At 41.6% G+C, this 16,890-nt stretch overlaps 1 protein-coding gene across 5 annotated transcripts in view; it reads left to right on the forward strand.

The window, feature by feature from the left end:
• Nucleotides 1-2,762: 2,762 nt before the first annotated feature.
• The window catches only part of MGAT4A (alpha-1,3-mannosyl-glycoprotein 4-beta-N-acetylglucosaminyltransferase A), a 118,874-nt gene continuing 104,746 nt past the window's right edge, over nt 2,763-16,890 (forward strand). Inside the window, exons 1-3 of one of the 5 annotated variants that reach the window (XM_055329020.1) lie at nt 2,763-2,829; nt 4,358-4,425; nt 7,997-8,326. In XM_055329020.1, coding sequence (XP_055184995.1) covers nt 8,233-8,326 — 94 coding nt within the window. In that variant the 5' untranslated portion in view covers nt 2,763-2,829; nt 4,358-4,425; nt 7,997-8,232. Of the gene's footprint in view, nt 2,830-3,352; nt 3,445-4,172; nt 4,426-7,996; nt 8,327-16,890 lie in introns of those variants that run through there. The other 4 variants (XM_055329022.1, XM_055329021.1, XM_055329023.1 and 1 more) reach the window with 4 other exon arrangements.

Below are 16,890 nucleotides of genomic sequence, written 5' to 3' on the forward strand. Positions count from 1 at the left end.
AACGAGCATGAGCAGGGGGAGGAGCAGAGGAAGAGGGAGAAGCAGGCTCCCCGCTGAGCAGGGAGCCCAACACAGGGCTTCATCCCAGGACCCTGAGATCATGACCTTAGTGAAAGGCAGATGCTACCCACTGAGCCACCCAGGCACTCCAACTTGATTGCTAAGACTTGGAGGGGACTGGAGTTGAGAACTAAAGATCCCATGTGTGATTTCTTAGAAGATGATTGCTGTAGGCACAGCCCCACCAGCAACTGTGCACCATCAAAGCAGTAAAGGGAAAAGATTAGCTTCTTGTGTGGACTCTGCTTTTAGCTCAGGTGTCACCTCCAGGAAGCCTTCCCTGCCCTGAGAATCTGATTGCTGGCCCCATCCTATCTTCTATCCTAGTACCTTGAACTTATGACACTGTCTTGGGGTTAGATTCCTTACCTGCCTCTCCCACAAGTGTTTGAGTGCCCTGCCGTTAGATGCTGGCTGCCTCTGCATCTCATAGGCACTCAGAAAACATGGAAAGAACATAGCAGTTTTGTTGGGGACAGAATACAGATTGGTGAAGTTACAGGCCGCATTTCTTGTCTGAGCATTTCCTGTATTTCCCCTGACTGTGAGGTAAAGGCCTGGAGAAGGCAAAAAGAAACTGCACAGTAGAGAAGGAATAAAAAGGGAATAAAAGAGAAGGGGAATCATCATGGAAAAGATAAGAAAGTGAAGAAGAGATAGGACTCAGTGGGGTTTGGTATGACCGCCTTTATTAAACAGAGACCATAGACCTGCTTGGAAAATCCAGGATCATGTGCTCTGCAAAGTTAGGGTGAATGAGCAACCAATTATGACCCATGCTTTGGAGGCGCATTTTCAATGCCATTAGCATTCTTAGGACAATGAACTGAAATCCAGATTTTCCTGAGCTAAATGTGAATGGTTAATGACGAGTCTAACTGTAGGGTCAGATGTCTTACAAAACCTGCCCTTCTGCTGACAGATGGAGAAGCAACATATTATCAAAATGGCCCCAAATGGAAGGCAGTTGTTTTTTTCTGTTTGATTTCTGTCTTCTGCTGTAGGTTTCACCACTAACCAGCGTCCAGGGGGAATTCCTGCTGTCTTCCTGAATATGCCCATTGAGTCTGTAATTGAAACTTGTCCTTCCAGGCTTTCCTTTCTCCTCTGACATATGCCTCTGCTTTCAGTATGTTTGTGGGTGCTTTCATTTCTGTCCCTTACTCAGAGAGGGGGGGAATGGAGAAAGTGGAGAGGAACATGTTTCAATATTCATCCGTTTAACAAAATTTTGTCAATTGCTGAAGGCTTGAGCAGAGAGGTAGTGTGGTGGGATGACATAGGGGCTCTGGAATCAAACGGACCTGGATATGAACTCTGGTTTCATCATTTACTAGCTGCCTAAATTACTATTTGTATCTGCCAAACTGATCTCTCAGGGCCTCAGTTTCTTCCTCCATAAAACAGGAATAATAGCAAAAAGAATATTTGTCCTTTTGGCCAATCTTATGGGTACGGCTTGGTGGCTTTTACCATCATTTGTCAAATGGCAAAGATTTCTCCATTTGCAAGAGGGGGGGTGTGCTTGTATGTCATTAGGAACAATGTACACTAAGGCCTAAGATTTTCCATTCCCAATGTATTTTAGGCAAAACGTACCGCTCAGTGTCTCAAAGGCTGTATCCCTGAATGGTCTATCTTTGTTGCTTACATCTGGTCATGAAATCTCACTGCCAGGGCAGCCTGGGTGGCTCAGGGGTTTAATGCCGCCTTCAGTCCAGGATGTGATCCTGGAGACCTGGGATCGAGTCCCATGTCAGGCTCCCTGCATGCAGCCTGCTTCTCCTTCTGCCTGTGTCTCTGCCTCTCCTCTCTCTGTGTGTCTCTCATTAATAAATACAATCTTAAAAAAAAAAAAAAATCTTACTGCCAGCCTTCTACTAGGAAATGTCTTTGTCATAGAATACAGGAAATTTGGTTCTCAGGCCCCCAGAGCAGAGAGAAAAGTTGCGATTTGATGTCATGGCTGTCATGACTAAGTTATGTTCATGGTGTTGGGTAGTGGACGAACCTTTTTGTCCATTCCCCTGAAACAAGGGAGGACCACGGGAGGAAGGAATCGTGTATCTCTTCCTGGACCTTTAAAACAGTTTAACAGTCCTGGAGAGAAATATCACCATGGGAGAGCTAAGAAACCCATGCATGTCATAGCTGATTATTAATTACTGTTGTCTCGAGACAAAAGCAAGGAATTTGCTGGGAAGAAAAAAATACTCTGAGCTTCGCCTCTTCAAGTTTTGAATTTTTGGATTACCCTTTTCCAAAAGGAACCTAAATTCATTACTTTGGGAGCCTGGCGGGAAGGAAGAAAGGCGCCCGTCCCTTGATCTTCAGCTTCCCCGGTTCCCTGTAAATATTAAGGCGCAGGGTTGTTGTGAGGATTGTTGTGATGGTAAAACACCACCTCTTTGGTGGGTATCCGAACGATGATGGTGACTGCCCAATGGTAGTTACTATCAACACGAGTCATAGTGCATAAGAACGCTCAGCAGAAGCCGGGCCGGCCAGTCGGACTTTCCGTAGATGATGGTCTATTTGGGTCACTTCAAACCTTTTGACACGGTGACAGATTAGAGCGTGGGGCCCCGGAGAGAGGGGCAGGGCAGGGCAGGGCAGGGCAGGGCACGTGATGGAGTGGGAAGATCCAAGGCTTTAGCACCCAAAGCCTCTGCGGGTAAGCCTAGTATTTCTCCTTCCTACGCCTCAGCTCGAACGTCTTCCCGAGTCCCGGGATTGGGCTGGGGGCCTCTGGCTGGGGATGCCGCGAAGGTCGGGGACCGCGGAGAGGCGGCTGCTGACTGGGGGGGGGGGCAGCCGCACCGGGACCTGCCGCCAGGGGGGCGGCCCAGGGCCGTAGGGCGTCGGCGCGGGCGGAGGCCGAGGGCCCCCGGGGCCTGCCGGCCGCCGCGGAGCTGCCTCTGCACGCGCCGGGAGGGTGGAAGCCAGATGCGGCGGAGGGCGGCGCGGGCCCGCGGGCCGGGAGCAGCTCGGACCCCGCCGGCAGCGGGCGCGGGGGCAGGGGTCCGGGGAGCCCCCAGGGACCCCAGGTCCCCCAGGGACCGCCGGCAGCCCACCGACGCGCGGGGCGGGCGGGGCGGGCGGGGCGGGCGGGGCGGGCGCGGCCGCGCGGGGGCGCCCGGCGGCGAGCGCGCAGCCCCGGCGGCCAATGGCTGGCGGGGTCGCGGGCGGGGTCGGGGGCGGGGCGGCCGCGGCGCTCCAGCGGCGGGGGCGGAGCCGCGCTGGGGAGGCGGGGCGCCCGGCGGCGGCGGCGGCGGCGGCGGCGGCGGCAGCGGCGGCCACAGCAGCCTCGGCGGCGGCCGCGGCAGCACTGGCAGCGCCGGCGGCGGCGAGGCTCGCGGCGGCGGCGGCGGCGGCGGCCTGGAGGTGGGGGCGCAGGGCGGCTGCGCGGCGGGGCGCGGGGCGGAGGGGCGGGGCCGGCCCCGGCCGCTGGGTCCGGAGGCTCCGGGGTCGCCCCAGATCCACCTGCTGGTAACGGAGCGCGCGCGCCGCGGCCCGGCCGGGAGCTCGCGCCTCGGGCTGCTGCGGGGCGGGCTCGGGGCGCGGGGCGCGGGCTGGGCCTCGGGCGGGGCGCGGGGTCAGCCCGCCGCCGCCGCCGCCGCCGCCGCCCCCGGAGCCGCGCGGTCTCCCGGCGGCCGGCGGGGCGCCTGGTGCGTTTCCCCGCGCTCCGCGGCGCGGCGGGGCTCGTCGACTTTGGGGCAAAGTGGAGGAAAGTGCGGGCTTGCGGGGCGCCGGGGGCAAGGCGGGGCCCCGTCGGGAGCGGGCGGCCCCGGGGCCCACAGCCGCCCCGGGGCAGGCACCTTCCGGGGCCGGGGTCGGCGCGATGTGAGGGTCCAGGCCGGCCCGGCCCCCCGCCCCCCGCCCCCCGCCCCCGAGGCCGCTGGAGCGGGACCCTCGCGGCTCTGGGTGGTGGCGCAGCGGCGCCGGGTGACCCTCCCGAGGCGCGGGCAGGGGCAGGCAGCCGGACCACCTGCGCGCCCGCCTTTATTTCTGCACCGTGGGTTCCTCTCGAGCCCGTGCGTCCACCGCTTACGGTCCGAATTGCGAAATATAATCAGACCTAACGTACGTTTTTTTTTTTTCTTTTTTTTTTGATGCTTTCCGTGTATTTTGCCGTTGCGCTTCTGCTGTCGGACGGATTCTCAGGACAGATAGTGACAGCGTCGCTCGGTGGAATTTAGAACCTACATTTACAATCTCATAATAAAGCGAATTGTGGCTTATCTTTCTTTTTCTGAATGATAAAAAAAAAAAACCAACAACACAGTTTTATTAACAGGTTATCGTGGCATGGAGATCTTTAGCCCACGTTTGTAAATCGGAAAACGTACAGGACGATGAAATTACGTAAGCTGCATTAATGAAAGATATTCTATACATTTAAAATGATTTTCTTTTTGCATAATTACTGTGTATGAAGTTTTACGGCTTATGTCATGGGTCTCATGCTTGTGCGTTTCGTTCTTCAGACACCACTGTCCTGTCTGTGGGATAATTAGGGGATATGCCAAGTGTTGAGCAAAGTGTCCTCAACCATAAAACGTATTGAATATTTCAGAGAACACTTTAAATGAAGGTTTTTGTGTCTAATAATAAAACAGTAGGACTGCAGCCCTTAAAGGGCAGTTAAATAAAACATATTTTTTTCAGTCTAAGATCTAGAGTTGAAGTTCGAGTCATCTTTGGCAGGATGAAGATGATTCGTAATTTTAGCCACCACCTTTTTTGTTGCTAAAGATTCCGATATGTTAAGTGATAACCTCAGAGAGCATTAAGGTGTTAGATTAACATTTTTGCAAATGTGGACACTGAACAAAATACGAGTCCCTTTGTTTCTTGCTTTAGGTAGTCAGTCAATCCAGAGGGCTCTTGGCTGTCCAGCCTGTGACTGCCTCTCCTGGTCGAACAGCGTGGAGATCATTAGTTTTGCTTTGGTCTGGAGTCTTCACTTGTACTGTGCCATTTAACTTCATTAGTTTGGGAACCCTAATTAAAATGTATGACTGCATTCTTACTGAGTAAAGTACCCTTCCATTTCTCCTGCAGAATTTCAGGTCTTATTTGTTAGTAGAATTGATAAGTATCTCCTTCAACCCAGAGCTTAAAAGCTTCCTGGGGCAGATTTAATATTTGATATATTTTTCACATATCATCAATAGTTTATCCATGGTCTACTTTGATTTTAGAAATTATTTGCTTTTATTGTCTCTACCTGTTTATACTGACTTTTATTATGTGGGCTTTTTTTTTTTGTATTTAATAAAACTACTTTAAAATATCTTTATGATTCTTTCTCTACTTCCTTGAAATTACTGATTGGACCTTTAATAACCTGTGTACTTTGGGATCTTTTACAAGGACAGAATCCTTCCTGAAGTAGGGTGGGGCTAAGTGTGTAGCAACAGAAAGTTATATGCATTTTTATATAATGTCACACAGAGATTCTACATTATATAATTCACTGAATTACCAAGACTCATTATTGGATGTTTATTGATGTAAGACAACATATTAGGCACTTTAAGGAATTTAGTTCAGAATGTAGGATTTCACCACAAAGATTTAAAAAACTAAACCATCCATGTTGGCGTGTTTGATGTTAACTTGTCTTAATTATAGAAGAAGGTGAATAACTTTGGTGGTGGGTAATAGTGATAACTTTTGAGAATACCTTTGGACTTCCTTGTTTTCAGATAGTAAGAGGAAGCCAGGAAGTAGAGGGGTTCAGTGCTTCTAGAATAGTATATATCACAGTGAGAGCTGCTGGCCCAGGAGGGTTAAAAGGCATGCTTCGGTGTGTTTACGGGGTGGGGGGAGGGGTGCTTAGCCAGCGGTTGCAGGAAGTGAGAAATGTGTTTAAAGTCTTAGGTTTAAAGTTGGAAATTTCATATGAATTTTGCAACTTATTTCATAATAGATCCATATTTGTTATAGAATAGAAGATTTAAAAAATTCACACACCGTTCGGTAAAGTTAATACCTCAGGAAGGTTCTCTAGACTTTGAGTGGCTCTAGCAGTCTCTTCATACTTCCAAGGTATAGGTGGCCTAGTCTGAGAGGCAAAGGGCAGTGGGTTAGGGCTTGAACTTTGGAGGCCTACTGATTAGTGTTTCCTCACTGGGTTCATTTCCCTTGTGTGTAAAATAGGGTTAATAATGCCTGTCTCATTACACCTGAAACTAATGTAATATTGTGTGTCAATTAAACTTTAAAAAAATACCTGCCTCGTAGGGTTTTGTGAAGATTTAAAGCATACCATAGACGCACAGGAGACAGCATGTTGTAATGTCTGTCATTGTTACCATTAGTACTATGCCCTAGACTAGGGGAGGTTTCTAGTAATGTTCAGTGTTACAAAGTAGCTGAGATGGTGGTTTCTGAATTGCCTACAAATGGCTGCTTTAATCAGCCATACTTTGTAGCTGAGGGAATTGTCCCTTGGGCTTGTTAGGCTTTTTTGGAGGTACATTAACTTACCCCAATAAAGTCTGTTTTAGTATGTTGCCAAGTGCATCTTGTGGTCTCTTTGAGGCCCCTGGAAATCAGTGGACATCTTGGAGTGCCTGACATGCCCCCAGGGAATAAGACTGGCTATGCACAGAGGAGATCAAACCAGTGGCTGGCTGCAGTTTTTTGTTTGGTTTTATTTATTTATTTTTAAAGATTTTACTTATTTGTTTATGAGAGACCCAGAGAGAGGCAGACATAGGCCGAGGGAGAAGCAGGATTCCTGTAGGGAGCCCGATATGGGACCCCAGGATCATGACCTGAGTCAAAGGCACACTTAACTGCTTGGCCACCCAGGTGCCCCTTGTTCGATTTTATTTTTTATACAGTTAACATTTATGGAGAACCTATTAAGGGCTAGGTACTATACTTAAGTACTTACAAAGACTTGATTGAATTGGAATTTCTCAATGGTTTTGTCAGAAGGGTGGTGATCTTCCATTTTCTGAATGAAAGCAATGGTAGGTCCTAGGTCATTCAGTGTTCTGGTTAGGTTACCGCATTTTCTAAATGCCTACATATTCCCAAGTTACACCTTGGCAGTAGGTTAATCACTGGGAAAACTACATTCTTTTATGACGTTGATAAATGGCAATAACACCTGTGACCTATTATTTTTCTATTATTTATAACATTATTTGTGTCCCCAAAGTGGAGCTAGGATGGATTCTCATTTTATGGATGAAATTGCAAGGCCTAGATAAGTGGCATACTCGAAGTCATATATATAATGACGCTGTTGGATCTAGAGCCCAGGTCTTTTAATGCTCATGTGTTGTAGTCTGTCACTTTTTCTTAAAAATTTCAAAACATTATTATTTTGCAGTAGGAAAACTGAGGAGTGTAACAATTCTGTTACTTAGTAACTGTTTCGTGATCTTTAGATTTATCGCTTGGAATCTGTGGCTAGCTATTTGTTTTTTTTTTTTTTTTAAATTATTTATTTATGATAGTCATACAGAGAGAGAGAGGCAGAGACAAGGCAGAGACATAGGCAGAGGGAGAAGCAGGCTCCATGCACCGGGAGCCCGACGTGGGACTCGATCCCGGGTCTCCAGGATCGCGCCCTGGGCCAAAGGCAGGCGCCAAACCGCTGCGCCACCCAGGGATCCCCTAGCTATTTGTTTAACAAGCCCCACAACTTCTCCCTTTAAATAATGAACCATAACTTTCTTTTTACAGACAAAACAGAATCAATGAGAAGGGAATATAGTTTGAAGCTTTTTCTCCTGGAGGAGGAAAACCATATAATTCTAGTATATTAAATGAGTTGTTTAGATGTGGGGATAATCTTTGCAGATAGAGATTAGCCCAGCCAAAAGTCTGTTCATAATGGTGAATGATAAATGAAATAAGTAATGTTTTGCATTATTGAACACATTTTTCTTTCTCTTTTTTTTTCCCTGAATAGGAAGAAAGAAGCCTGAGACATCAGCCTATGAAGACTGTGAAGACAATCCTGAATAGCAATTATGAATGGTGTTGCTGCTAGGCTTGTTCTGCCGAGCATCTGAAATGAACCTCTCTTATTGATTGTTTTTATTGGCCCAGAGCCAGAAGTAGTGGATTCAGTTGACTTCAGGATTAAAAAGAGAACAGTCTTGGTTATCATCATAAACATATGAACCAGTGTGATGGTGAAATGAGATGAGGCTCCGAAATGGAACTGTAGCTACTGTTTTAGCATTTATCACTTCGTTCCTGACTTTATCTTGGTATACTACGTGGCAAAATGGGAAAGGTAAGGAAAGTATCTCCACAAATTAAAGGATGCACACATGTTTAGGTTAAATATCCCAACTATTTGCATGTTGCATGCTCTCCGCTGGTGGCCTGCTAGTTTCTTTCTGACACAAAAATGAAACTATTCTTGGACAGAGGAGATAGAATTTCTAATTTGAATGGGGTTTGTTTTCGATTTCTTATAATTGCACTTGAAAAAATAGATACTGATCAGTGGTTATATTATAGGAGCCAAGTTGAATAATAAAGACTTTTGTTTTGGCATTTTATTTTTATTAAACATTATAAATGTTTAATAAGCTTCCTTGTACTGGGTGTTGTTTAGAGTGCTTAGAAAGACACAGTCAGCACCTTCATGAAATTTACATGCTGATTATACTAATGATTTGGTGCTGTGTAGTTAATGAATTAAACTGCATGTGTTGACAGATTGCTCTTTGGGCAAGAGTATTTATGAAGTGGGTGAGGATAAATTCTTACTCAAACATTGGAAACAAATGTTATTGTATCAAGAATGTTGCAGTATGTTTTTTAAAGGAGATTATTAAGTGATATTCAGGTATAATACCTTTGCTTTTTTTTTTTTTTGAGATTTTGTTTATTTGAGAATGAGCAGGGGGAGGGGCAGAAGAGAGGGAGAGAGAGAAAGAATCTCAAGCAGACTTCCTGCTGAGCCCAAAAAGAGAACAGTCTTCTTGTCAGAGACCAACACTTGGCTTGATCTTGCATGGAATCACATGATCTCCCTGAGTTCATGACCTGAGCCAAGATCAGGGGTCAGATGCTCAACCTACTGAGCCCCCCAGGTGCCCTCATTCCTTATGTTAACCTAAGGAATTTTGATGGCAAAGAAGGATGGAGGTTACATGTTTGGTTTTTTAGAATCAAGTTAGAGTAGTTACCATCACCAGGTTATTTGAGGATCCTATTGCTGGCATTATTTTATTAATTTATATGAAGATAACTGAAAAGATGGATTCATTATTTAGTTTCCTCTAGCATGTATATAGGTATGAATATGTAGATGTGTGTATATCTGAGTACATATGAACAAAATAAGTTGTTTAAAGTGAAAACCATATGATCTGTTCTTTGAGCAAGTATACTATCTCCTTTTTTTTTTTTTTCTGAGTTGGGCTCTAATTGGAGTAGAACTATTCCAGGGAGAAATGAATGAAAAACTTGCTGAAAACTTTTATTCTTTGTGGACAAATATGTACATTTTAGATTTCATTTTTTAATTGTTACCAAAAGGAGAAGATATACTTAGAAAGAACTATGGCTGGTTAATTTAATCAAACTATTGTCCGAGATATGACTGAAACAGATGACTGGCCTTAAAAGTTTACTTATAAAATCAGAGAATTGACCATAAGGGGATTATGTGGATTTTTTTTTCTTATCAGGAAGCTTATCTATTCAGAGTTATAGTAATGGAGAAACTTAACTTCTGTGTCTTAAGGGAGTAAAATTTTTGGAATCTCCATTCCACTTATCTTGTTTCTTTTTTTTTTTTTAATTTTTATTTATTTATGATAGTTAGAGAGAGAGAGAGAGAGGCAGAGACATAGGCAGAGGGAGAAGCAGGCTCCATGCACTGGGAGCCCAATGTGGGATTTGATCCTGGATCTCCAGGATCACGCCCTGGGCCAAAGGCAGGCGCCAAACCGCTATGCCACCCAGGGATCCCACTTATCTTGTTTCTTATGTGAAGGCATTATAAGCATTATTTTCTTTTTGTATTAAGTTGTCTGTTGAATCAAAATTTTAAAAATACATTCTTTCATCCTGTGGTATTAGATAAACATAGTCTGTTCTCTCATACATTAAGTCCGTTCTCTTTGGTTATCATTCTTTGACCAGCTCTGTAACACTTTCATGCATATTCTTCTCTGTTTTTCTGCTTAGTGTTTTGTCCAGACTTCTTCACGTTATCAGCAGAGGACTCCTGTTATGGTTATGTAAAATCCTCTGATTTTTTGTTATTTAAAAAAAAAAGATTTTATTTATTTATTTGAGAGGGAGCCAGAGAGGGAGAAACAGGTTCTCCACTGAGTAGTGAGCCCGATGTGGGGCTGGGTCTCAGGGGTCATGACCTGAGCTGGAGGCAGACACTTAACCAGCTGAGCCACCCAGGTGCCCCAATCCTCTGTATTTTAATGCTGTCATTTGTATAACCAGTCTAACTGCTGAGCGTTTGGATTCTTTCTAGATCAGCCTGGATTTTCCAGAGCAGGCCTGATTTCAAATATTGCAATTCTAGTATACTCATAAACCATGTGATCTGATTTTCATATTGAAAACATGGTTTCCATAATCATTGACTTTGCTGGGCTAGTAGTTTTTATTTTTCATTCACTCATTGGTCCCTTTTATAGGTGCTTAGTCCTGCACTAAATGCTACGAATATGAAAGAAATAAGAAGCTTAACACTTTTTGAGAATGTAGGGTACTGGTAGGGGAAGATTCAAGTAAACAAATGCAATACCATGAATAGATTGAGATATAGAAGAAATAACATGGTGCTGGGAAGCATGTTATATATTATACATTATTTCATTTAATCCTTATAACATCCTTGGAAAGAATTATTACTCCCTTTCAATAATAAGAAAACAGAGTGGTTGAGAAACTTGCCAAGTTCATACAATTAAGTGGTAGAGTGGAGTTTGAGCTCAGTCACACTGGTTCTAGAGATTATGCTCTTAGCTATTGGTCTACTGCCCAGAAGGGCAGAGACAGAGGCTACTAATTCTTGAGTCACTTCATAGAAGAAGAATAAATATGAAGGTGATGCCAGGCAGAGTAGTAGACAGTGGGCATGTCAGGTAGAGAGAGCTCCTTATGCAGCCAAAAAGATCTAAAAGGGTGTAGAGTATTTGTGCCTTGGAATTATGAGACCCCGAGTTTCATTGGCACATAGACTATGAAAGATTCTCAAGGTTTTGTTGGTAATCACAGTGCAATGACTCATATTTTTCATAGGTCTTCATTTAACACTTGAAAGAATACAAGAGCTGGTCCATGGGATTGGCATAAGTTTGGGAAGATGTAGGGAACCCAGCCAGGGAAGATGGAATTTGGGCCAGGATACCAGTTTTAGCAGGGTATGCAGCATTCCCGTAAAAGTGAGGCAGAAGTCCAATTTCCAATTATGCGGAATGGATAAGTTTGGGAAAGTTGTAAGCAGATGTTGTGAGAGTGGGACCAGAGTCATTACATGTCTCACTTGTAGCTGGAGTTCTCCTAAAGAACTTCCTACTTTGGTCAGGTACAATCCGGAAATTGGGGAAGACCGAGCAAGCAATCTGTACGTCCATAGGGACAGATAACATTCATGTACGTGTTTCTATGTGGATGTATGTTTTCGTTTCTCTTGGGTATTTGCCTAGGAGTGGAATTGCTGGATCATGTAGTAACTCTATATTTATTCTTTTGAAGAGCTGCCAGACTGTTTTTCATAGTAGCTGGACCATTATGCATTCCTTCTAGTAGTATATGAGGGTTCCAGTTTCTTCACATTCCTGACAACGCTTATTATCTGGCTTCGATTCTCATTCTAGTGGTGGGGAGATAGTACTTTATTGTGATTTTGATTTGCATTTCTCTGATGACTAATGATGTCTAGCATCTTTTTATATACTTTTAGCAATTTGCATATATTCTTTTGAAAATTGTCTATTCAGATCTTTAGCTTATTTTTAAAAAGGGGTTGTCTTTTTATTAAGTTGTAAGAGTTCTTTATTTATTCAAGATATAATTTCCTTATCAGATACATGATTTTTGCAGATAAATTTTCTCCCATTCTGTGGGTTGTCTTTTATATTCTTGATGGTACCCTGTGAAGCACAAGAATTTTAAATTTTGGTGAAGTTCAGTCTATTTTTGGTGTTATTGTTGTTGCTTGTCCTTTCATGTCATATCTAAGAGCTCATTGTGAAATCCAAGAGAATGAAAATTCTGCTATATTTGGGTCTAAGAGTCTTGACCTTTTGAACCATTTTAGGTCAGTTTTTGTGTGCGATACGAAGTAAAGGTCCATCTTAATTCTTTTGCATCTGGCTATACAGTTGTCCTAGAACAATTTGTTTAAAAGACTATTTTCCTCAATTGAATGGTCTTGGCACTGTTACTGAAAATCGTAGATGTGTGGATTTATTTCTGGACTTGCAATTCTATTCCATTGACAGTCCTTGTGCTAGTACCACACTATTTTGATTATTGTTGCATTGTAGTAAATTCTGAAATTGAGAAGTGTAAGTCCTTCTACTGTATACTTTTGCACGATTGTTTGGCTCTTTTGGGTCGTTGCAATTCCATGTGAATTTTGGCATCTGCTTGTCAATTTGCATAAAGAAGTCAGCTGAGATTATGATAGGGATTGCATTGACTCTATACATCAGATTGGATACTATTACCATCTTAACAATGTTTGGTCTTCCAATCCATAAAACATAGGATTTTATTTATTTAGGTCTTTAATTTTTTCAGCAATTTTTGTGCATGTTTACACAGTATCGGTTTTATGCTTCTTTTGTTAAATTTATACCTATGTGTTTTATATGTTCTGATAGGATTTGAATGGAGTTGTTTCCTTATTTTTGTCAATTTTCATTACAGGTGTGTAGAAATACAATTGATTTCTGTATATTGATTTTGTATCCTGCAACTGTACTGAGCTTATTTATTCTAATAGTGGATTCCTTTGGATTTTCCATGTCCCAGATCATGCCATCTGTGAATAGAAATAGTTTTATTTCTTCCTTTCTGGTCTGGAGGTCTTTGTGTGTGTGTGTGTGTGTGTGTGTGTGTGTGTGTGTGTTGTTTATTTTTCTGGCTAGAACCTTCATTTCAGTGTTAAATAGAAGCGATGTAAGAGCTGTCTTGATCTTAAGGGGAAAGCAGCCAGTCTTTACATTTAAAGCGGGGTGTTAGCTGTGGTTTTTAAGTAGATACCATTTGTCCAGGTGAAGGAAGTTGCCTTCTATTCCTGGTTTGCTAAGTGTTTTTATCATGAAAATGTGTTGAAGTTTGTCAAATGAGTTTCCTGTGTCTATTGAGTGATTTTTGATCTATATTCTATTGGTAAAATGTATTACATTAAGTGATTTTTAGGTGTTCAACCAACCTTGCATCCCTAGGATAAATAACATGTGGCACATTCTGTATAATTCTTTCTATATGTTGCTGGATTTGGTTTGCTAATATTTGTTGGGGATTTTGCATCCATATTCATAAGGGTTATTGGTCTGTAGTTTCCTTATGTTGTGTTTGTCAGGTTTTGATATTGGGGTGTAATACTGGTTTCATAGAAAGATTTGGGAAGTGTTCTGTTTTTGGAAGTGTTTGTGGAAAATAAGTATTCTTTGAATGTTTGGTGGAGTCAACATCAAATGGGCCTGTGGGTAGTTTTTTGATGACTGATAGGATCTCATTATTTGTTACAGGTCTTTTCAGATTGTGTATTTCTTCTCCAGTCAATTTCGGTAGGTTGTAGTCTACAAATTTGTCCATTTCATTTACACTATCTAATTTATTGGTGTACGATTATTTATCATATTTCTTTATAGTCCTTTCTATTTTTGTAAGATCAGTAGTAAAGCCCCCTTTTTTAGTATTCTAAGAGTTTGTTTTTTTTTTCCCCCCTTGGTCAAACTAGCTAAAAGTTTGTCAATTTTGAGGACCTTTCAAAGAACCAGCTTTTGGTTTCTTGATTTTTCTCTATCTACTCTTTATTTCATTACTTTCTACTCTAATCATTTTTTTAAAGATTTTATTTATTTATTCATAAGAGACACACAGAGAAAGAGGCAGAGACAGAGGTAGAGGGAAAAGCAAGCTCCATGCAGGTACCCCCGATGTGGGACTTGATCCTAGGACTGCAGGATCACGCCCTGAGCTGAAGGCTCAACTGCTAAGCCACCCAGGTGTCCCACTTTCTACTCTAATCTTGATCCCTTTCTTCTGGTTGTTTTAGGCTTAGTTTGCTCTTCTTTTTTTAGTGCAGGTAAGGTTTTTCTAGAAGGCAAGGTTATTGATTTAGATCTTTTTTCTTTCACAATGTGGGCATTTATAGCTATGAATTTCCCTCTAAGCATTGCTTTAGTTGCATCCCATACATTTTGGTATGTTCTGTCTTGATTTTTATTCATTTCAAAGTATTTTCTGATGTTTTATTTTTTTCTTTTACCAGTTGGTGCATATGGTCTGTCCTCTAGAATGTTCCATATACATTTGAGACTGTATGTGGTGCTGCTGTATGTTCTGTAGATGTCTTTAAGGTCCAGTTGGCAACAGGGGCCTTCTGTTGCCTTGTTGGCCTTCTGTCTAGTTGTTCTATCCAGTATTGAAAGTAGAATATTGAAATCTCCAGTTATTGCTGTAAAATTTCCATTTCTCTCTTCATTTTTGTCAGTTTTGTTTCATGTATTTTCTGTTATTGGGGACATTTTTTTATTAAATATTTTATTTTATATTAATTTTTAAATATTCTCTTTTTATCTCTGGTAACATTTTTGTTTTAACGTCTGTTTTGTCTGATATTAGTATAGCCATTCCAACTTTTCTTTGGTTTCTGCTTGTACGTTTTGCATTATTTTGTTCTTTCACTTTAATCTATTTGTGTATTTAATTCTACAGTTTGACTCCTGTAGACAATACATAGTTTGATCATGATTTTCTGGATTTAGTCTGGCAGTGTCTACTTTTTGAGTAGGCAGGCGGTTTATCCATCCACATTGCTTGTCATTGATTTAGCTTGATTTATATCTGCCATCATTTTGTTTTTCATATGTCTCACATCTTTTTTTCTTCTTTTCCTTATTTACTGTTTTGATTGAATATTTTCTAATGTAGCACTTTAATTTCATTAATGACTTTTTTCACTATTTTTGAGTATATTTTAGTGGCTTATTGTATACATAGGGTTTATCGTATACATCTCAACTTATCAGAATCAGCTTCAGATTTATGCTAAGTTGATTCCAGTAATATGTAGAAATGTTACTTTGATATAGCTCTATCATCCCTTCTTTATGTGTTGTTGTAGACATTACATCTGTCAATATTATAAACACAATACATTGTTAATTATTTTACCACCATTTATTTCCTTAGCACATTACAGCTTTATTCTCACCTTCTTTGTTCTGGTATTGGCAAATATATTACATTTCCATGTGTTATGGACTTGGTGATACATTATATGCATATCATTTTATACTATTTCTTTTTAAATACTTTAAGAGAAATAAAAAATATGCATTAATAGTGTTATAATTACATAATCACTGTTGCTCTTTGTGCTGACTTAAATCTGTCTAGGATTACTTGCTTTCAAATTAATGAATTCCTTTAGTATTTCTTGTAAGGAAGGTCTGCTAGGAATGAATCCTTTCAATTTTTGTTTAGCTTGGAATATGTGTATTTTACCTTCATTTTTGAATATAGCTCTACTGAACTTCAGATTCCCAGTGGACAGAGTTTTGTTTTGTTTAGAGATATTCTCATTACCTCAACTGCCTCTGGCCTTCATTATTTCTTCTGTAAAGTTAGCTGTTGTTCTCCTTGGGGTTCCCTGGTCAGTGATGGATTGTTTTTCTTTTGTGGTTTTCAAGATTGTCTTGTGTTTGATTTTTATTGTTTTTACCATGATGTGTCTATTTTTTTTTCTTTAAAGATTTTATTTATTTGAGAGAGAGAGCATGAGAGCATGAGCATGAGCAGGGGGAGGAGCAGAAGGAGAAGCAGGCTCCTGGATGAGCAGGGAGCCTGATGCAGAGCTCCATCCCAGGACACTGAGATCATGGCCTGAGCCAAAGGGAGCCACTTAACCTACTGAGCCACCCAGGTGCCGCCATGATGTGTTTGTTTATGGGTCTTGCTTCATAGATGTGTAGGTTACTGGTTTTTCAGTAACTTTGGGCAGTATTTATCATTTTCTATATTTATCATATATACAAAGAATATATATATATATGTATATATATATATATATACATATATATATATGTATTTTTAAAAAACCTTTCTCTCTTCTGGTATTCCAGTACATGTATGATTTTATTCTTAATGGTATCCTAACTTCTTAAGAGGTTCTGTTCATTTTTCATCTTTTTTCTCTTTGGTTTATGTCATCTCTACTGATCTGTCTTCGGGTTGGCTGATTCTTTCTTTTGCCATTTCAAATCTACTCTTGAGGTCTTCTAGTGAATTTTTGATTTCTATTATTGCACTTTTTAACTCCAGAATTTGCATTTTGTTCTTTCTTAAAATTTCTTTTTTTGATACTCTGTTTGATGCAATATTGTCATGCCTTCCTTTACTTTTTCAGTGAAGTTTTCTTTTAGTTCTGTGACTGTATTTATAATGACTTCTTTGAAATACTTCTTACCCATTAAATCCTACATCTAGTCATGTTCACAGTGAGTGCCTTATGCTGCCTGCTTTTTTTCTAGCATATGGGTCATATTTACCTATTTCTTTGTCTATAATTTTTTGTTGGAAACTGGACATCTTAGATAATTTTAGCAACACTGGATACTCTCCCACCGCTACCCTCAG

Source organism: Nyctereutes procyonoides, unplaced genomic scaffold (genome assembly GCF_905146905.1).
Source record: "Nyctereutes procyonoides isolate TBG_1078 unplaced genomic scaffold, NYPRO_anot_genome, whole genome shotgun sequence".
In the NCBI taxonomy this organism is placed as follows: Eukaryota; Metazoa; Chordata; class Mammalia; order Carnivora; family Canidae; genus Nyctereutes; species Nyctereutes procyonoides.